Below are 20898 nucleotides of genomic sequence, written 5' to 3'. Positions count from 1 at the left end.
TCAGGCCTCCAGAACTGTGAGAGAATAAACTTCTGTTGTTTCAAACCACCTGGTTGGTGGCCATTTGTTACAGTAGCTCTGGGAAACCGATACAAATGTCCACCATTCTTTTTTTCTTTCTTTCTTTCTTTGAGACAGAGTTTCACTCTTGTTGCCCAGGCTGGAGTGCAATGGTGCGATCTCAGCTCACTGCAACCTCCGCCTCTGGGGTTCAAGCGATTCTCCTACCTCAGACCTCCCGAGTAGCTGGGATTACAGGTATGTGCCACCTCGCCTGGTTAATTTTATATTTTTAGTAGAGATGGGGTTTCTCCATGTTGGTCAGGCTGGTCTCAAATTCCTGACCTCAGGTGATCCGCCCACCTCAGCCTCCCAAAGTGCTGGGATTACAGGTGTCAGCCACCATGCCTGGCCTGAATGTCCACCGTTATTATTCTTCATAAGAAACGTAGGCATTTCAAGCTATTACCAAACTCATAGCCACTATTTATCATTGTCTATTTTTCTCCATCAATGGATATGAAAATATTACTATCATGAAAAATAAATTATATTTGCAACCCCATTATCTTCCAGATGGAGAAGCAGTTTGAGAGAGGGCAGCGGAGAAGCAAGAGAGCTGGTCTGGAACCCAGCTGCCTGACTCGTTAGTCATTTCTCTTCCTCCAAAGCCCTGTTAAGTCTGGGGCTGCTTATGGTCCTCACCACCTACACAAACAAAGTCAGGGTCATGTTCATCCATCAGGAGGTTCAGGGCCATTTTCCGCTTTCCTCTGTTTGGCAACACTAAGAGCCACCCTCTGATTGTTCCAGAAAAGCAAGAATTGCTAAAGGCCATTGTGTCAAGTTTGCCCAATTCATGCTACTTGACATCTTACCCTGCCCCACCCTGCTCCCATCCCTCCTCCCACTAGTGCCCCTGATTGCAACACTCCTGGCTGGGGTGGGACAGGGTGGCCAGATAAAAGCAAAGCAGGACCTGGAATGCTGGTTTGTATGGGCTGAGCCTGCCGCTGAGCTGCATCATGGTGCGGTCTGTGGTCTGGGCAGGTGAGCTGTCAGGGATAGTGGGCTGGGTCTCGGGAGCTGTGGGGAGGTGGGGATGTGCATGTCCAGGGACCCCTTGCTACCCTTTGCAAGGAAGCAGGGGGACTCAGGAGAACTTCAGAGGGTCATTTTATCCCTCTCCATCCCTCCTGGCTTGCAGCCCCTTAATTACCTTTCCTGTGGGCTCCCCCTTAGGCTCTTTCAACCCAAGAGACTTCGTGTTGCAAGGGAAGGCTTTTCTCAACAGGCTGAAGATGACTTGACATTCCTCTTTCTGTCCTGAAAGCCCAGAGTCAATGAGGCCCCTGCACTGGGTCTTTGTGTCTTTCCCATGTTCTTACGTCCCTCCTGTTGGCCTTATCCAAGAAGCACCCACTGCGAAGAGCCTCTTCTCTAACCTCATATTGGCTGTCCTGCAAGAAGGCAGCCTGGGGCCAGGACCCTGGGCATCCTTGCAAATTTTCATGCAGGTTCTATTAGGTTGACAGCGAAGTCCAAGGTCACCAGGTGAAAGAGATCTCTTTGAAGGAGTCCTGTCAAGGCCTAGGTCTCCACGGCTGTGGATGCCTGCTACAGCCAGGCGGTGGAAAGGCAGCAGGAAGCATTAACGATGGGAGCAGAGGCACAGGCCCTCCCCAGGAGGTGATCTCTCCCCGTGCAGCCCTTCCAGATTGGTTCTTTCTAGCCCCAGAACAGGTTTTCTTCTTGTTCCGAAAGAGAAGCAGTCTCTCTGAATAACTCACAAGTCAGCGGTTTTTCCACAGGCTTCCCGAATCCACACTGCCCTTTACTGAGACATAGAGAGGGGGCAGCCTCAGCCCAGGGAGCCATCCCAGGCCAGAAAGGGACCCCCATGGTCTGGCCTGCATGAAGGGATGGGCACAGTGCCCTCCTGGGTCCCTTCTGGAAGGAGAAAGCTTGATTCGTAGGAAATCAGCCCTCCCTGACCACCTCCTGTGCTTCCGTAGCTGTGGGGCCTGGGAAGGTGAGAATGGCGGCGTAACCCTGGCCTTCTCTCTTGTGTTGCTCCAGGTTTCATGGTCCTGCTGATGATCCCATGGGGTAAGTGGCCTCTTTCTTGGAGCTAGCTCTTGAATCCCTTAGCCCCTTCCCTGGGCTTTGCTTCATGTCCCAACACACTTTCCCTGCCGCACCTCCCCAAGAGCTCCAGATTTCAGTAGTGACTCTCTTCCAAAGCTCAGACCCTGCAAATGTCCCCATCCCCTAGCAGCCCTCCCAGGAAGGCCCTTGCCTCCTTATCCACTAGCTGAGCTCCTGCACATGTGTGGGGCCAGCTTGCACATCAGCTCTCTCAGGGCTTTCCTTTCCTGGGGTCGCTGGCTCCCTCCTCTGCACTCTGTGCTCTTGTAGCACCTGTGTGTTTTACAGCGCATTTTGCACTGCCTCTCATTATTGGCTCAGATGTGTCTCTGCACCAGACTCCAAGTTGCTGGGGATAAGGAACCTTAGTCTCATCTGGCTCAGCATCCCCAGCCCCTTAGCTCCGCGAGGATAACACACTGCTTCTGATCTGTTGAACCGATCAGATGTAGAGCTTGAGAGAGGCAGGAGGGAGCTCCTTGTTGTGTCAAATGGAAAAGAGACCTTGGGGCACCTTCAGCAACTCAGACTCCTGGTCCCCCTCTTGCCCCACCTCATTCCCTGGGCATCAGTGGCCTGGGAATGCTGGCCTCTCAGACCTTGTCCTGTGACTGTGCCTCTCACATTTGGCTGTGGCGTTGGACGTACATTTCCCTCTCAGCCTCATAGGAGGGAACAGCCGCGGATACAGGTACAGCAAACATGGGGAAGATGAGAGGTGGGAGATTTCTCAAAAAGCTTTAGTCCAGGCTACTTCTGGGCTTTCTGCAGTATAGTAATAATAGTAGGACTTTGTGTGAACTAAGGGTTAATACACACAAAACACCTAGAACAGAACTTCTTCCATGCAGTGTTCCTCCGAGTGTTTTACATGTATTAACTTTAGCCCACACGGGGGTCGTGTGACACACATTATGGGAGGTCCAATGGCCTCCCTGTTTCACACAGCAGGAAGCTGAGTCACACAGTGAGTAAGTTGCAAAGTTGGGATTTCAACCCAGACACTGACATGCCAGAGTCCCTGCTGTTAACCACTACACTTTATTTTCTCCATAGTACAGAAATTCATAACAATATTTGATATGCGACAGCATGACATGACAGAAAAAGAGCTTCCTGGCTCCTTCCTACGTGGCCTGGAGGATGAGTTCTCTGGGTTCATCCCCTCCTTCCCCTCTTTTGCTTTGGGCAGTTCAGCAATTCTCCTGTATCACTGCAGGCTACACCCCAGCCCCACCAGCACGCTGCACTCCGGGGTGCCCCCTGGTTAGAAACAGTGACAACTCCAGAGCCACGTGTATGCCCAGGGTCAGCCCTCTATGCTCTTGGGTTCTAGTTGAGGCCTGTCTGGGCGCTCTCTTCCCGAAACTCTCCTATAGACACTTTGCACCCTTCCTCTTCCTCGCCCCCTCCCTGTCCATGTGGGCATTGGAGGGGGTACAGAGAGACCCTGCTGGGGCAAAGGGAAGTCCCAGGTTCTAGACACCAGCCACAGACACGATCCAGTCCAAACTCACCGCTCCATCAAGATCTTGGCATAAAATGTTGGCTCACACGAACCACACCATCATAGATTGAGAGAATGGAAGACACCCCAGAGACCACACAGTCATTATCAGATGGGGCCAGGATTGAAAAAGAGTTGGACCCAAAGTCTATTTTTGGCAGATGCTGGAATGAAGACTAGCATTCTTGCTTCCTGATGTCCTGGTCAACCCTGCACAGGGCTGACCTCAGTGGGGGTCATCACCACCAGGCCCTCACTGGGAACAGACCATCCTACCCCCTGCAAAGTCTTTTCACACACTGTAGGGTACTCTAGAGGCAAGTACCCTATAGTGTGTGGGGTACTTAGAGACAAGATGCCTTCTCCTAGATAAAATTAGCTCTTTATTAGAATCTCAGCAGTGATATTGATAAACATAGATTATCTACAAGGGATAACAGGCAAATGCAAATGGCTTTAATGCAAGACTAAAGAAACATAAACCCAGGCCTGTGACCCGGGCCTCCTCTCTGCTACTTATCGGTTTGCATTTTAATGAAGTATTCTGAGGTATTCCAAACCGTTTTGGAAAGTTCTGCCTGCCTTCCTTCTGCAGATGAGCATGCCATGTCTAATTCCCTCTGGGCCTCATGCTGGGGCTGCCTGGGGCTACCTTCTTTCAGGTTTCGGGGCCTGGAGGGGAGACCCTAACTGGGGGTAGGGAGACCCTAACTGGGGGTAGGGAGACCTGCCTGCCAGACCCTAGTCCTGGGAGCTCAGACTCTGAGACTAGCAACTTTTAAGGATGTCAAGGAGTCAAGAGGCTTGGGTCGCAGCACGGCTGCTCTGCCCTCTTAGCAGCTGTGCTGATGAGGATGGGCCCCAAGCTCGTGAACCTCAACTTGCTTTCCGGGAAAACAAGTCTTGGAAGATGATGGCCCTACCCACTCAGTGTTCTGAGGATCCCATGTCTGGCCTCTGAAAATGCTTTCCCACCTGCAAGGCTCCACCCACACAAAAGCAAATGCCATTTCTGCCTGTCGCGTCCCTCCACTGACTCCAGGTGTAGAAGAGGGAGGTCCAAGGACATTGCCTGCCCCAGACGGAGGGTCACAAGTCCCCAGAAGGCCCTGCTGACAGCTATCTCTTTTCTTTACTCCAACGGGCCAGGTTCTGCTGCAAAACTGGTCTGCTACTTCACCAACTGGGCCCAGTACAGACAGGGGGAGGCTCGCTTCCTGCCCAAGGACGTGGACCCCAGCCTTTGCACCCACCTCATCTACGCCTTCGCTGGCATGACCAACCACCAGCTGAGCACCATTGAGTGGAATGACGAGACTCTCTACCAGGAGTTCAATGGCCGGAAGAAGATGTGAGCCAAAGCAGAGGAGCAGGGTGGGTGGGGTGTGGTGGGGGGACAGACAACCTCCTCCCAGAGCCAGGCACCTCCCCAGAACCAAGGACCTGCCACAGACCCACTGTGTGGCTTTGGGCAAATTGTATCACCTCTCTGGGCTCTCCTGTGCTTAATGAAAGAGGTAGGGGTTGCTTAGGGGATCCCAAAGGACCCTTCCAGTTTAGGTCTAAGTGGGATCGGGATTGTGAGACTTTCTGTCTCCCGTGAAGGCCCTTCCTCATTGTGAAATTGATCCACCCTTCAGCCCCAGTGTTCTGGGTGCCTTCACAAAGCCTCTTGAGAATCTGCCCCAATCCTTGCTTCCTGAGCCCATGCAGCGGTGTCTCCCCGGTTGGACAGGTGGTTCTGGGAGTCAGGAACGTGACTTCCCTTTCCCAATCTACAGCTGTCCCCGGAATGCTAGTACAGGCTCTGTGCATAGACACTTTGACACGTCCCCACCCTTGTTGCTCCTCCCCATGGTAACATCCCTGCCAGGGAACCCTGAGAGCTGGCAGAGTAAATCCTGCCTTGTCTCCTGTCTTTCCCAGGAATCCCAAGCTGAAGACCCTGTTAGCCATCGGAGGCTGGAATTTCGGCACTCAGAGGTTAGTTGACTGTGGTCACCTGTGTGGTAAAGTTCCTGGATGAGAACCTGGTGCACTGGCCAGAGGGAGCCCTGGTCAGAGGGAGCACTGGTCAGGGAATCGGGCCAGGCTGAGGTGTGGTCAGGGGAAAGGAGAGGGGAGCTGAACTCTGGGGGCTGCATTTCTTTCTGGGTTCTTGGCACCCCAGCAGGAGGGCAGCACAGTGAGCTTCGTTCCAGGCTGTTTCAGATCCAGTCTTGGCAGAAGCACAGGTCTAAACACAGCAGAGGGCTCAGACCTCTCCAGGCATCAGTCTCTTCTTCCATGAAATGAGAAGAGGGAGGGTCCCAACTAATCCTGACAACATGCAGTGTCTATGTTTTCTGAGCTCAGAAATGGGTTATCTTGTCCCAGAGAGAATGTCTATTCCACTTCTGAGTATAAAAGGTAATCTGTGAGATTGAGCCTGGGTGCCAAAGTATTGGCATTTGGGGGACATTTTTTAATGATTTATGGAGATAATGGAATGGAGTATTTGAAACTTGGTGTTTTCTAGAAAATCCAGAATATATGGCTCCCAAAGCTCTAAACAGTCTTTCTAAAACTTTTTTGGATCATGAACCCTTTTGGGAATCTGATGAAAGTTATGACTCATCTTCCAAAATAATGCTTATATACAGATTGTTTATTGAAATACAGGAGTTTTTAGCCTGGTGTCCCCAGACTAAATTAATAAAAATAAAATAGGATCAATCTGTAAAGGACTTGAGACCCCCCAAGAAGTTCAGGGACTTCCCACTAAGGAAGGCAGATGTGGAGAGGTGGTTCTTGAGGCAGCGTGGGGATTTTGACGAGCTCCAGACTAGTAATAGTAATAAAAACACAAAGCACTCTACAGGTGTGAGCTAGAGGAAAGATGACCAGGTTAACCTGCCAGGAAACTAAAACAGTGGGCTTTCCGGGTCTTTACTAACCTTAGTAAAGGAATTAGAGAAATTCTCATTAGAGAAAAATCCTAATTAGAGAAAAATTAGTTTCTCTAATTCCTCTTCTTTTTAAACCTTCATTCCGAGGGTGTCAACTAGCTCTGATTCGGGGTGGGACAATTCAGGGGCTTGGAGGGAGCCTCTGGAGGGAATTTTGGGAAAGGCTTCTAGGGCATCCATGAGCCCCTGGTGGTGTTGATGTTCGGGGGTAGAAAGCGCTCTGGATGGTCCCCTTTCCTCAACCCAGACCATAACTCACCAGCAAATATCCCTGCAGCCTCTGAAGAAGCCCTCCCAGCGCCCCTCCCGGCCCAGACACAGAGACGCACTGTCCTGAATGTTTTCTCGCCTGTCTCTGAGTGAGAGCGGCTTCCTGTTTGGTCCAAGGCAGGCCCTTACTCCCCTTCATCACCTCACAGGTTCACAGATATGGTAGCCACGGCCAACAACCGTCAGACCTTCGTCAACTCAGCCATCAGATTTCTGCGCAAATACGGCTTTGATGGCCTTGACCTTGACTGGGAGTACCCAGGAAGCCGGGGGAGCCCTGCCATAGACAAGGAACGCTTCACAGCCCTGGTGCAGGTACCGCTGGGTGGGGCGGGGATCACCCTGTCTGCGCAGAGACCCAGAGCTGGAGCCCCCACGGCACATATGAGGGCTGCTCTGCCCCCAGAGCCAGCTGCTTCACATATCTGCGTGGCATAGATCAGCCCTGTGGTCAGCTCTCAGACTTCTACCAGTGAACATCTACCTGGGGCTCACAGGGGCTGCCTGCCTGGTACGTGCCCCTGTGTTGACTCTGAGCTCCACTCCCACAGGACTTGGCCAACGCCTTCCAGCAGGAAGCCCAGACCTCAGGGAAGGAACGCCTCCTTCTGAGTGCAGCGGTTCCAGCTGGGCGGACCTATGTGGATGCTGGATACGAGGTGGACAAAATCGCCAGGTGAGTCTCAGGCAGATGGCTTGGAACTGTGCTCTCAGAAGGAGGAGAGGCCAAGGGTGGACTGAGCTTTCCCGGGGGTAGAGCGGGTATTCACCTACAAGGCATTTGGAAAGTCCCATCCTTACACCAAAACAAAAGCAGACAATTCCCTGATTTTGTACTCAGGGTAAAACTAAGACACATCCAGAAAGGCTTTTCTCAGTGTCTGCTGCTGCCCTGTTCCAGATCCTTCATTTTGGATCTCTGCCCTCTTCCTTGGGAACTCATTCTTAAGGTGAAAATGCCCCTGAGCCGGTAGTGAAGCCATTGTCTTCCAGAAAATGTGTTTTCTGGATTCTTGCTCCTCAAAGTACAGCATGTGGACTCACAGCCCCCACAACAACCAGGTGCTCGTTAGAATTATGGACTGTCAGGCCCCACCTCAGGCCTTCTGAAGAAGAACCTTCATTTTAATGAGATTCCTGGGCGATCTGTGTGCACACTGAAGTGGGAGAAACCCTGAGCTAGAGTTTCCTCCAAAATAGCAATGTAGCAGGAGGCTTCTTGAGTGGAATAGGGAGGGCCTGGGGGTGCTGAGGGGACAGTGGGGTGAGGATGACAAGTTTGAATGAGAACGAGAATGGCCTCCATAAGGGGGCTGGCTGGGACTGCTGTCTGGGTCATCTTCTGCAGAGCCAGGTGGGCCTGCCACCTTTGCCTCTGACCCCAGTGGTTCCTCCCTAGGCCATGCACTGAGGGAGTAGGAGTAAGAAAGAAGGGCTCCCCTCGCCCCCAATCCCTGTTCCTCACCTCCTCTTCCATGCCTCCTGCAGGAACCTGGATTTTGTCAACCTTATGGCCTACGACTTCCATGGCTCTTGGGAGAAGGTCACGGGACATAATAGTCCCCTCTACAAGAGGCAAGAGGAGAGTGGTGCAGCGGCCAGCCTCAACGTGGTACGTGTGGCCGGAGGGCTGAGGCAGGACTCCCCTGTCCAGGAGGCCCTGTCTGGTGGCTTCTTTTGAGCCCCAAGGCCCTCATAGGAAAAAAGACACAGGGCGCTGAGAAACCAGAAGCTTTTTCGTTTCTTTGCTTGCTTGTTTTCTTCTATTTTCCTGGTCCCTACCCCTACTGAGGGGAAACCTCACTTCTGTGGAGCATCTTGGCTGATGGTAGACACAGCAAACCAATTTGATGACAAACAAGCGACCAATGGGGAAGCCCACTTTGAGCTTGAGTCTCCAGCCAGCAGGCCTGCTGCTTCCCTCACACACCTCCACCCCATTTCCTTCAAGACAGTGGGCAGACTTGTGCTCCATGGTCACACTGGTTGACCTTCTGGAAGGCGCTTTCAGGGGTAGGAGCTTTCCCAAGTTGATAACATCTCCACGGATGTCACTAAGGATGGAAGCACCCCCAGCACCTGCAAAGGGCAGCCTTCATTTTTAGACTAGGGTAGGTTGGGGTCTCCTAACTTTTCCTCATTGAGCAACCAAGACACTTTTAATTTTTAAAATTTTATTTATTCTTAAGAGATAGAGTCTTGCTCTCTCACCAAGATGGGCACGCAGTGGCATGATCATAGCTCACTGCAGCTTCATCCTCCCGGGCTTAAGCTATTCTCCTGCCCCAGCCTTCTGAGTAACTGGAATCACTATGACCAGCTAATTTTTTTTTAATTTGTAGAGATGGAGTCTTGCTATATGCCCAGGATGGTCTCAAACTCCTGCCCTCAAGCAATCCTCCTGCCTCAGCCTCCCAAAGTGTTGGAATTATAGGCATGAGCCAACATGCTCAGCCTAGATCCTCTTTATAAGCCCTCTCTATATCTTAAAATATAGAGAGGGTTTATAAAACCCTACAGAGAGGGCTTATAATAACTATATTGTTTTTCTTTCTTAAAACAAGCAAAACCAAACAACAAAGAGAAAGCCCTAAATTAAAATGCTTTTCACTTTTGGAGAGCCCACATCTCTGTATATCAGCTGGAGTGGGACATCTTTGACTTTCTGGCTCTTTCATGAATAAAGAGCACCTCTTTTAGCTAGTGAGCCAGGCACCCACATTTCACACTGAGTCTGGCCTCTCCATCCCCGTCTGGAAGACTGTGTGAGTTTTGGAGGAAACTGTATCCCTGTGCCGGTGGGGAGACACAGAAAGAAAGACATTCAGCTGAGAGGTGAGTGGGGTTGGAGTCCCTCCAGCACCCTGCTCTCCACACTGTGTACCTTGAATCCACTGAGGAATGGAGGTTATCTTATTTCTACAAAGAGGCCTTCTACTCACCACACGATGTGCCCGGGGATTGCTTCTAGCCAGAGGGGTGACTTTTCCCAACTTGCACAAAAGTGCTATAACAGATCAGGAGAAGCCCCGACTTCTGCCTTCAGAAAGCACCAGTCTGATCAAAGATAAGTCGTATAGATGGACAAAAAGAAATATATTTAAATAAATGTAGTGAAAGCTGTTCTTTACCTAAGTGCTAAGTGGGCTCAGAGTAACTAGACCTTACAAAACTAGGGCAACTTCTGGGGGAAAGTGAACCATACTCTTGGCTTAAGGAATGAGGCTTCATTATTCATTAATTTATCACACTCATATCGGGTACCTTCTCCCGTCACAGGCCTGGGGGTGTCACATCAAGTAATACATAACCGGGGGAAGGCCTTATTCAGAGGTGGGTAAGGAAGCCTTTGTTCTATCTGAGCATCAGGTGTCATTCTAGGTACTGGGGATACAGAGATAAATAAAGCAGACTCGATTCCCTGCTTTTGTACTCAGGGTAAAACTAAGACAACAATCATGATAACAATGATGACCATAGTGACCCTTTATTGCGTTGTGCTGACCTTTTGCATGCATTATAACCTTTAATTCTCACAATGCCCTAAGAGATGGATATTTTCCTTATTCCCATGTTACAGACAAAACACCAAGGCTCAGTGAGGTTAAATAAGCTGCTGGGAAAGGCAGGGATCTGTGTCTGCCTTGTTCACTGGTGTGTCTGAAGCACCATGGACAGCGCCTGGCACACAGTGGGCCATCAGTACACAATGATTCAGTGAATGGTTGTCTGCATCTGAAGCCCATGCTCTCTGATTATCATGCCATGCAGCTTCTTCATTGGGGTCACGGGTTTAAGGCAGGCTCTACAGAAGGTGGGGTAGGGCTGGAATACTAACGAAGGCCCTTGGGGCTCCAGTTGAGGAGCCCCTGCCCTCCTAGTTCTGTCTCTGGATCCCCCAGACTTAGAACCAGGCCAAGGGCTGAGAAAATTAACCCTGCCCTCTTCCGCCACCAGGATGCTGCTGTGCAAATGTGGCTGCAGAAGGGGACCCCTGCCAGCAAGCTGATCCTTGGCATGCCTACCTACGGACGCTCCTTCACCCTGGCCTCCCCCTCAGACACCAGAGTGGGGGCCCCAGCCACAGGGTCTGGCACTCCTGGCCCCTTCACCAAGGAAGGAGGGATGTTGGCCTACTATGAGGTAGGAAAACCCATAACCACCCTGGGTACTGTGGGGGTCAGGGGGTGCCTGAGAGAGCAGAGGGTTCCTTCTCCCACCGTTTCTGAGTAAGGAAGCCAGGTGCAGAGAATTCTGGCCAGGTAAATTCCATACCATCCATACTGTCTTGAATTTATCCTTAAGCCCAGGTGCCTCAAGCTGAGTTCAGTGTTCTAGGTCACTGCAAAGCACATCCTGATTCTCCAGGCTTCCTCAGACAGGAATTTTCCAATCTCTAGTCTCCTCCTGGTGAGGAAGGGAAGGTGCCTGCAAGAGCCTCCCTCCTCCTCCCCAGTGCTGCCTTCTGCTCCCACAGGTCTGCTCCTGGAAGGGGGCCACCAAACAGAGAATCCAGGACCAGGAGGTGCCCTACATCTTCCGGGACAACCAGTGGGTGGGCTTTGATGATGTGGAGAGCTTCAAAACCAAGGTGAGGCCCAGCTCTGCTGGCAGGGGGGTGGTCCTGAGTGAACAAGGCCTGTCAATGACATGGAATGAGGGCAGTTCAGGACCTCAAGGGTGAGTCTCCTTTAAATGTCCCAACATTTCATAAATCTCCACGTGATCGTATTTTGTACCTTTACTACCTATTGACTCAGAAAAGACAAAATGACAAAAAATTACTCTACATTTAGTAGCACCCTGGAAAGGATTTCTAAATACTATACAAATTCTACAGACATATGAAGAGGAGAAATACACATGGTGAGGCATATAGCTTTATTCAGCCCATTGGCAATAGCTGGTGCATGTTCAAATTACAGATCTTTTGCTTTACTTATAGGACCCCCTTCTCCTGCCCAATATTGGTGGCCTGAAGAGTTAGTGCATTTACCTGGTTTCATGCCACTCTCCCCTGTGAAACTGTTAGCTCCTGAAGATGGATGCTTCACTAGTTTATCTGTACATCCCACATCAATTATCTTGTGTGGTTGACAGTGGCAGCTTCTAGAGGTGGAGAATTGCAGGCGGCCACGATCCTGGCTGGGGAGATGGGAGAAGGGGTCAGGGTGGAAGGGTGTTTCAGATAAGTCCTAAAGCATAGAAGGTGGCCATTCTTAGGGGTGAGGGAGCAGGCCACTGCACAAGCAAAGACGTGGGTGTGAAGCAAGTAGAGGCTGGACTCTGAGAACAAAGTGTAGGCCCACATAGCTGGACCCCCAAGCAGGGCAGGTAGAGGAAGGGAGCTAGCTGAAAGGGAGGCTGGGGCCAGCAAGGGATCAAGCACCGTGGCCCCCTGGCAGGGTTAGAGGACAGAGAATCCCACTCTGAGGAAACACAGTCATACCCTCAGGAAGCCTCAGGAATCTGGTGGAGGGAAGATGGCTCTCAGGGAAGACAAAGACATGAAGACAGAAGCAAGCCTTGATTGAGATCTTTTGGAACTCTGAGTTGTTCCCTATGGTAACTGAACTTACCTTGACCAGCATACAGTACCCTTAAATAAAGCAGCTCAGCCCACACATGACCAAGCTGTGAAGGGTTCCCACTTAGGGAGGTGCACACATCTTCCCGGCATACCCGCCCCACCCCAGGTCATGCTTATGTTAAGACAAGCAGACTGCAAAATGACTGATGTCCAAGCAGCATGAGGACTCAGCACCCAAGCTCCCAGCCCAGTGCTGTCTCCAGAACCTGCAGCCACTCACAGGCCTGAGGCTGCTGGAGAAAAAAGGGCCCTGTCCAGATGAGGTAGCCAGGCTCTGCAGCTGGCCGGGCTAGGCTTCCCCGGGCTCCTCCACTGCATCCCCTCCCTGCACAGGTCAGCTATCTGAAGCAGAAGGGACTGGGCGGGGCGATGGTCTGGGCACTGGATTTAGATGACTTTGCCGGCTTCTCCTGCGACCAGGGCCGATACCCTCTCATCCAGACGTTGCGGCGGGAACTAAGTAAGGTGCCCCGGGCCAGTGGCGGAATTTGGAGGTCGGGTATGAACACAGATCCATGCATCCAATGAACTGTAGGTCCTGGGTCCTTCTGAGGAAATGACTTTGCCCCAATACTGTAATTTCCCAAGCTTCATGCACCCCTAGGAGCTAAGGAAACTGTCAAAACAATTTTCCTTTTTGCGCTTTCTCTTCCTGGTTGTAGCAATGCCTGCCCAGGGTGTTGTAACCGTGGCTTCCCTCCAGAGGGCCCCCAGCCTGGGAGCAGCAGCTTGTTCCTCTCTTATCTGGGAGAAAGCCTCCCCTTAGCCTGCAGCGTGTCACCCCCACCTGCCCTCAGCAGTATCTGGTTGTGCTTGCAGATGGGTAAAGACTTAACTGCCTGTCACATGTGTAGCCAGGTGTTGTCTGTGGCACTGTGCTTCAGCTGTAGGTATGGCTGTTGTCTGGCTGTTCTCTGCCTGGGGTACCTGGCTGTACTCAGCCTGTAGGGCATATGGTGCTGCGCTGCTGCCTGCCAATGGTTGCTGCCTGTGTGCTCTGCCTGTGGGTTTGGGATCTCTTAGGGGGAGCCTTGGTTGAATCTTCACTGTCTTCCCAGGTCTTCCATACGTGCCTTCAGGCACGCCAGAGCTTGAAGTTCCAACACGAGGTCAGCCCTCTGAACCTGAGCATGGCCCCAGCCCCGGACAAGACACATTCTGCCAGGGCAAAGCTGATGGGCTCTATCCCAACCCTCGGGAACGGTCCAGCTTCTACAGCTGTGCAGGGGGGCGGCTGTTCCAGCAGAGCTGCCCGGCAGGCCTGGTGTTCAGCTCCTCCTGCAAATGCTGCACCTGGAATTGAGTCCCTAAGGCCCCTCCAGTCCCAGCTTCGAGGCTGGGCCCAGGATCACTCTACAGCCTGCCTCCTGCGGTTTCCCTGTGGGCTGCGATCTGGCTCCTGCAGGCCTCTCTGTGGTCTTCCTTTACCCAGGCTTTCTGCTCTCAGCCCTGCCTCCCTTTTTTCTGGGTCTCCTGGGCTGCCCCTTTCACTTGCAAAATAAATCTTTGGTTTGTGCCCCTCTCCCCAAAGATGTGGTGACTTAAGAGGCTCTCTAAGCACACTGTTGACTCCAAAAACATCCGCAGGTCAGAGCCAGGTGGGAAGGTGGTCGGTGCAGGATGTGCCAGGCCCTGTGGCAGGTCTTGCCTCATGAGTCCATATGCCAGTGGGTGGTTTCCAGTACACAGGTGATGGCAGCCAGAGCACGGCCCCAAGTGCAACACGTTCTTTGGTTATTGGCTCAGAAGCCTGGAAACAGGAGCTTCTGCAGACCTTCACGCAGGTGTTATTCCCAAAATACCACTAGATGGCAGCAGAGAAGAACTTTTCCCTGATTTAAGTGCTCTGCGAGCAGCCACACAACATTACAGTAAGAATTTGGACCCCTGGTACTCAGCGGTCTTCAAGATAAATCCTGTTTGGGCCCTTTGCAGGCCCTATCTCACCTACTGCCCCCATTCACCAGATGAAGAAGGAACAATGATTATTCTCACTTTACAGGCATTTAAACTGAAGACTGATTCTAACCAATTCTGAGTCCAGAACCAAGGCCTGAAACGGGCCAGAGAGCATGCATACGGCGTCCTGGTTAGATAAAGTCATCCCAACATTCCTGGCTGCTTTGGGCTGCACCTTGATCATTCTGTTTGAAGAAAATCTGCACAAAGCCTAATGACCCAGCCTGTTATTCACTCCAAATTGGTTTCTGGGTGGGACTTGGGAAGGCAGCTGAGGATTGGGACAGGTGAGATGAGGGGGAGGCGGTTTGGCCCCCCACGTGAGTACACCCAGCACCAGAGCACCAGTGCCCTCGTCACTCCGGCAGCCTGCCTGTCCACGGGCATTCTGAAACCTGCTCTCCTCAGTCCAGAGCACAAGCTGCTGGAGCATGTGCTCTGCCCCCTGAGGTCTCAAATGAGGGATACGCCAACCACATCCCAATGAGCTGTTCAGAGTGGAGTCCAGGTGCAGGGGTGACTTCCGGCTTGCTGCACTCCAGCTGTGTGACTTCAGGCAAAGAAGCGGAGCCTCAGTCCTCTGCTGTAGGATGGGAGAACTGTGAGGAGTCAGTGAAGTCCTGCACACCTACCCTATGATCAGTGCTCATTCTCTCCCTCCCTCTTCCCTTCTCAGCCCTTCTTCATCTTCTGTGAGCTGGATATGTCAAGAATTTAGCAAATACTGTAGTCTCCTTTTAGCAGAATGCGCCCTCCTACAAGCATCCAAATAACCAAAGTCCTCCCTGAGTACACAGTCTTACACCTGCACTAGTCTTACCCTCAGGAAAGCATTAGCCACAGCCTCTCTCTGGTCTTCACATCCACCCTGCTCCTCTGCAAACTCACGACCACTCCCTCAGCTAGAACCAGCATCACCTCATACCTGGACCCACCTTCCACCTGGCCTCCCTGCTTCCTGCCCACCCCCTCTTCCGGTCAGTCACCACACCACAGTTTGATCTTTCTAAAATAGAGAGCTAAGCCTGTCACTTCCCTTGCTGAAAAACTATCAACAGCTTCCCCTGCCCAAAGGAGAAAGTCCCCACCCATCAGCACAGTGTTGAGACCCTTTCTCAGGCCTTCGTGTCTTCTCCGGTCACATCTCCTGATATCCCCACCCCAGTTAAGTTGCTGGGTACCCCTGATGTCAGCATTAACCTCAACCATCAATGTCAGCTCCTCATGTGGGACCCCCACAGCCCTCTGTCACCCGGCTAGCTCAGGCCCACGCCATTTTCTGAATGAATCCTGCCCAGAACAAGAACAATGAGAGCTCCCTAAAAGCCATTAGTGTTCAGATTGTCTCTTTTTGTTTGTTTTTGTTTTGTTTTGTTTTTTGTTTGTTTTGTTTTTGTTTGTTGGTTTTCTTTGTTGTTGTTGTTTGTTTTTAAGACAGAGTCTCACTCTGTTGCCCAGATTGGAGTGCAGTGGTGCGATCTCGGCTTACTGCAACCTCTGCCTCCCAGGTTCAAGCAATTCTCCCACTTCAGCCTCCCGAGTAGCTGGGACTACAGGCATATGCCACCACACCAGGCTAATTTTTTTATTTTTAGTAGAGATGGGGTTGTTGCTGTTTGTTTGCTTGAGACAAGGTCTCTCTCTGTCACTCAGGCTGGAGTGCAGAGGCACAATCACAGCTCACTGCAGCCTTGACCTCCTGGGCTCAGGTGATCCTCCCACCTCCCAGGTAGCTGGGACTACAGGCACGCACCACTGTGCCCTGCTAAATTTTGTATTTTGTGTAGAGACAGGGTTTTGTCATGTTACCCAAGCTGGTCTCCAACTCCTGGGCTCAAGTGATCCTCCTGCCTTGGCCTCCCAAAGTGCTGGGATTACAGGTGTAAGCCACAGTGCCCAGCCAGATTGTCTCTTTTGACTCCACCTTGGCCTTGAAGCCCCATGTGGCTGGAGTCTTCCTGCTGCTGCTGAGTTTCTCAGCATACCGCGTGTCTACGCCAGGCCTAGTGTCCAGCTGGACACAGCAGGGACAAGAGCCGGGGCTTTACTTTCCTGAGGCTAACATTCTCTTGGGGGAGGCAGACAATGAACAAACATGAACATAGGACCATTTCAGGCAATAATGAGTGCTGAAAAGGAAACAAGATATGGCTAGAGAGTGAAGGATGGGGGTGAGGGGACTGCTGTGCACAGTGTGGTCAGAGAAGGCTCAGTGGAGGCCACATTTGAGATGAGATCCCAAGTCTAAGGAAGATTTGCCCATATACTTTTGAGATCCACAGTCCTCAGGGGTAAACCTGGGTGCAATTCTTCCCTGGCTGCCTTTGTTAACCCAGCTTATAGCGCAGAGTCCTGCCTTGGTCCCCTCTTCTAAATGTCCCCAAGAGGCCCTGCCTTGGCCCCATTTCTCCCCTGGCACAGGTGCCTTGTGTAGGCCCTTAGTCTGGTGGCGGTGATCATGGCCCCATGGACAGGTCCTCCAGAGCAATGACTGCTCCCCTATCCCTTATGTCAACTGTCACCTCAATCCCACCTGCCTGGTGCCCTTTTATGTAGCACTGATTGAGGTCAGGGCTCCCGGCTACTGCCCCAACCTGTGGACTGTACCTTCAGAGTCAACCTTTGGTGACTGCCCCAGCCTCTGTCATGCCCTTATGCCCAGGGCATTGTCTGTCTGCGTGGTCTGGTACAACACCCTCCCTCTTCTCTGCTCTAGGTTGCTGGCAGGAAACCACCCTTGGTGTCCCATATCCAATGTGGTGACCTATATCCCAGGAGACCATCGGGAGTCTCCAAACAGGCCATGCCTTCCTCGAGCATGTCTCTACCTGTGCTTCACATCTGCCTGTGCCATCCTTCCTTTCCCCCCAGGCCACTGCCAGTCACCCTAAGATAGTCAGCTCCGAGTTACTCCTGCAGGAAACATCCTCGGGTGCCCTGGACATCAGTGACTGCCTCCTTGCCACCCTAGATCATTGGGCCACACTGACATATGCTGCCGCCGTGATCTGTGTAGATGTTAGACTCCTCCCCTAGGTTCCGAGCTCCTAAGGTCAAGCACAATGTCTTAAGTGGTCCTCTCCAACCATGACACATGTTTGAGGCTCAGTAAATGTTGGACCATATAATTTCTGACTTTTTTTCTTCTTTCATCCTCGGGCGTAGAAATCACTTAGAGGATTTCCAGACTGAAGTGCTATTTCACGACAAGAGCACTACTCTTCCAAACCCTTCTATTGAATACCACTGACTCTTTTAATATTAGTGTCCAGCCATTAGTCCTGTCCTTCAAAGGGACAGGGGAATTAACATTTGTTGCATGACCAGAGAGCATACTAAACATGTATTAGACATCCAATAAATAGTTACTGAATGAATAGTAAGTGAATTAACCTGTGTCATTTAATCCTCACTGTACCCCTGCAAAGGACGCATCATTTTCTGTTTCCCTTGGATTATACTAGCAGTATGTGGCAAAGCTGCAATTAATTAATTAATTAATTAGTTATTGAGACAGTCTCACTCTGTCGCCCAGGCTGGAGTGCAGTGGTGCGATCTCAGCTCACTGCAGCCTCCGTCTCCTGGGTTCAAGTGATTCCTGTCCCTCAGTCTCCCAGGTAGGTGGGATTACAGGCACATGTCACCACACCCAGCTAAAGTTTTTGATATTTTTAGTAGAGAATGGGGTTTCACTATGTTGGCCAGGCTGGTCTTGAACTCCTGACCTCAAGTGATCTGCCCACCTCAGCCTCCCAAAGTGCTAGGATTACAGGCATGAGCCACCACGCCTGGCCTAAAACTGCAATTTAGATGCCAGTCTAGATGAGACCCAGAGCCCAAGTTTGCTTTCTAGAAGACTGCTGGCTTTTCCTCCCCCAAGTTAAAATCATATGCATTTCTTTTATCTCCTCACCCTGCTATTGGTGTCTAGACCTCAGAGGTCATGAGTGTTGGACACTTCCTCTGTCTCCAGCCATACGCTAATGTTCAGGTCCATTTATCTCTGCTGTCAATCCCGTGGGATCACAGGTGCAGAAACCATGGTGTCCAAGTCAAGCCAGCAGTGGAGTCAGGGCCTCACCCAGGCCCACCCATGTCTTTGGTTGCTCTCCCTGGTGCACCCTCCTTCATGCCTCAGCTCTTGTCCTCTATAATATCTGATTTTATGGTTTACCTAAGTATCTTAATAATGATAAGATATTAAGTAATCTTAATAATGCTTAAAACAATAAGCATTGCCTGAGCATTTGCCATGTGGCTGGAGTTGTGCTAGGGTCTAAGGGAAATGCAGAAATAAACCCTGACCTCATGGTGTTTCCATTTGGTGGGACTGTTGGTGCGGGTCTCCAGGATCAGCTTATCACCAAGGGTCAAAAGATCAACCCGGCTGGTGCAGTGGCTCATGCCTGTAATCCCAGCACTTTGGGAGGCTGAGGCAGGCAGATCATGAGGTCAGGAGTTCAAGATCAGCCTTACCAACATGGTGAAACCCCGTCTCTACTAAAAATACAAAAATTAGCTGGGCATGGTGGCATGTACCTGTAATCCCAGCTACTCAGGAGGCTGAGGCAGGAGAATCACTTGAATCTGGGAGGCGGAGGTTGCAGTGAGCTGAGATCGCACCACTGCACTCCAGCCTGGGTGACAGCGCGAGACTCCATCTCAAAAAAAAAAAAAAAAAAAAAAATCAACCCCGGGAGAAAGTACAGGTACTTCATTACTGATGCCGTTTGGAGCTGCAGGCTCATGGGGATAATAAAAAACAGGCCAAACCTGTCTTTATTCTTGTTTTTTAAAAATTCTCTGTATACAAACCATTCTTATTGCCTCTACCTAGGGTGAACTTCTTGCTCTCATTGCCCAAGACAATCTGACATATGAAGTTTGAGCACCTATACCGCAAAGTAAATACCACTTTTTATAACAAGACTTTCTCTCTGTGCCCACCAGACTGCCCTGTCAGCCCCACACACTTTAATTATAAACTAGGTCATGCAAGCTTGCATGGCCTTTGGACAGGCACAAATGCTGCTTGAACTGTTAGTGTGTTTGACATTGAGCAATACAGTTTGAAAGGAATTTGGGGCTATTTACTTTTTGGTGGCTTAACCCACTAACGTCTGGGCACCCTCCTTAACAGTGATGACCACTCTTAGCCCGTAAAGAAGAGGCCCCTGTATTCTCCTCTCCCATAACATTCATTGTTACATCTGATACACCTGCTGGAACCCCAGGCAAATTTGACTCCCCCTTTGGCTGGTCAGATCAGGGACCAAACTCTCCATCACACCTTACCTGCAGCAGTGAGAGCTGACACTGTTTATCATTTTAATTTTGTCTCCATTGTAAAATATATCACATTATACCAAAGAGTGTTCAAAACATATATGTTCAGGAACTCTTATGAGTCTGTCACTCAGATAAGGAAACAACATTATCAGCACCTGATGAACAGTGACTGATGTGCTCCTCCCTAATCCCATAGCCCTCTAACTAGATTTTGGTTATTCCTTTTCTTGGTTTTTCCTATAGTTTTACCAGCTAGATGTGCATTTTTTTTAAAAAAATTGTTTAGTTTGCCCTGGTTTTGAAACTTACATAAATGGAATCATATTATATGGTATCTTCTGTGGCCCAATGCTTCACATGGCCATAACTCATTTTCACTACTGTATAGTATTCCATCATATGAGTATGCCACAACTTATATATTTCACTGTCAACAGGCATTTGGATTGTTTCTAGATTGTGGCTAATGTGGACAATATTACTATAAACACTCTTGAGCATGTCTCCTAGTGCATATGTGTAGAATTTGCCTGGGAGTAGAATGAATGGGATGTGAATTATGTGCTTGTTCAGTTTTAGCAGGTGCAGGCAACGTGTTTTCCCAAAGTGGTTGTGTAACTTTTCCCTCCCATCAGCAGGATTTTCTTGTATCCCATCCTCACCATTATCATATCATACTTTATACCAACTTGAGAGGTGTAAAATGGTATCCTGTTAGAGTTTAAACTTGCATTTTCCTAATTACTCATTAGTTTCAGCATCTTTTCCTATACCTATAAGCAATATGTGTTTGTCTTTTTGTGAATAGTCCAATGTGTCTCTTGTCATTTTTCTCTTGGGTTGTTTATATCTTTCTTATTGAAATGTAGGTGTTCTTTCCATGCTCCGAACACAAATCCACTCATGGTTGCAGGTTTGGCTAAATCTTCTGGGCTGAGGCTTAGCTTTTCATTCTCCTTAGGTGCCTTTTAAAGTAGTCAGATTTACCAATCTTATTCTTTACGGTTTTTACTTTCTGCATCTTGAGAAATTTTTCTCTAGTCTGAAGTCAAGAGCTGTTTTCCTATATTATCTTCTAAAAGTTTTGTAACTTTTTTCCCACTTAAGCCTTTAGTCTTACTGAAATTGCCGTTTAAATATGCTGTAAGGTTGTATCTAATTTTATTTTTTCTATATGGATAACCAGT

The 20898-nt window shown here is 50.2% G+C and overlaps 1 protein-coding gene across 2 annotated transcripts; it reads left to right on the top strand.

Annotated features, from left to right (window-relative positions):
• Positions 1-989: 989 nt before the first annotated feature.
• CHIT1 (chitinase 1) lies at positions 990-13993 on the top strand. Of its 2 annotated transcripts, XR_010584925.2 has the most exons (12): positions 990-1050; positions 2080-2109; positions 4805-5006; positions 5582-5638; positions 7023-7188; positions 7425-7549; positions 8362-8485; positions 10831-11016; positions 11351-11464; positions 12797-12923; positions 13126-13286; positions 13522-13993. XR_010584925.2 is itself a non-coding variant. In XM_065539879.2 (11 exons), exons 1-11 carry the CDS (start codon positions 1026-1028, stop codon positions 13764-13766), a joined length of 1401 nt encoding a protein of 466 aa, XP_065395951.1. In that variant the 5' UTR covers positions 990-1025; the 3' UTR covers positions 13767-13993. The 2 variants fall into 2 exon arrangements, 1 of the variants encoding a protein (XP_065395951.1); XM_065539879.2 differs by lacking the exon at positions 13126-13286.
• Positions 13994-20898: the final 6905 nt, after the last annotated feature.

This window comes from Macaca fascicularis, chromosome 1, assembly GCF_037993035.2.
Source record: "Macaca fascicularis isolate 582-1 chromosome 1, T2T-MFA8v1.1".
NCBI lineage: Eukaryota > Metazoa > Chordata > Mammalia > Primates > Cercopithecidae > Macaca > Macaca fascicularis.
This window is presented reverse-complemented; position numbering and strand designations above follow the sequence as displayed.

Excerpts from the sequence above, each read along its gene's own strand:
- CHIT1 (XM_065539879.2), top strand. The coding sequence starts at position 1,026 with ATGGTGCGGTCTGTGGTCTGGGCAG. Across the intron at positions 2,110-4,804 it reads CCTGCTGATGATCCCATGGG|GTTCTGCTGCAAAACTGGTC; the intron begins GTAAGTGGCCTC and ends CCAACGGGCCAG. Across the intron at positions 7,189-7,424 it reads GCTTCACAGCCCTGGTGCAG|GACTTGGCCAACGCCTTCCA; the intron begins GTACCGCTGGGT and ends CCACTCCCACAG.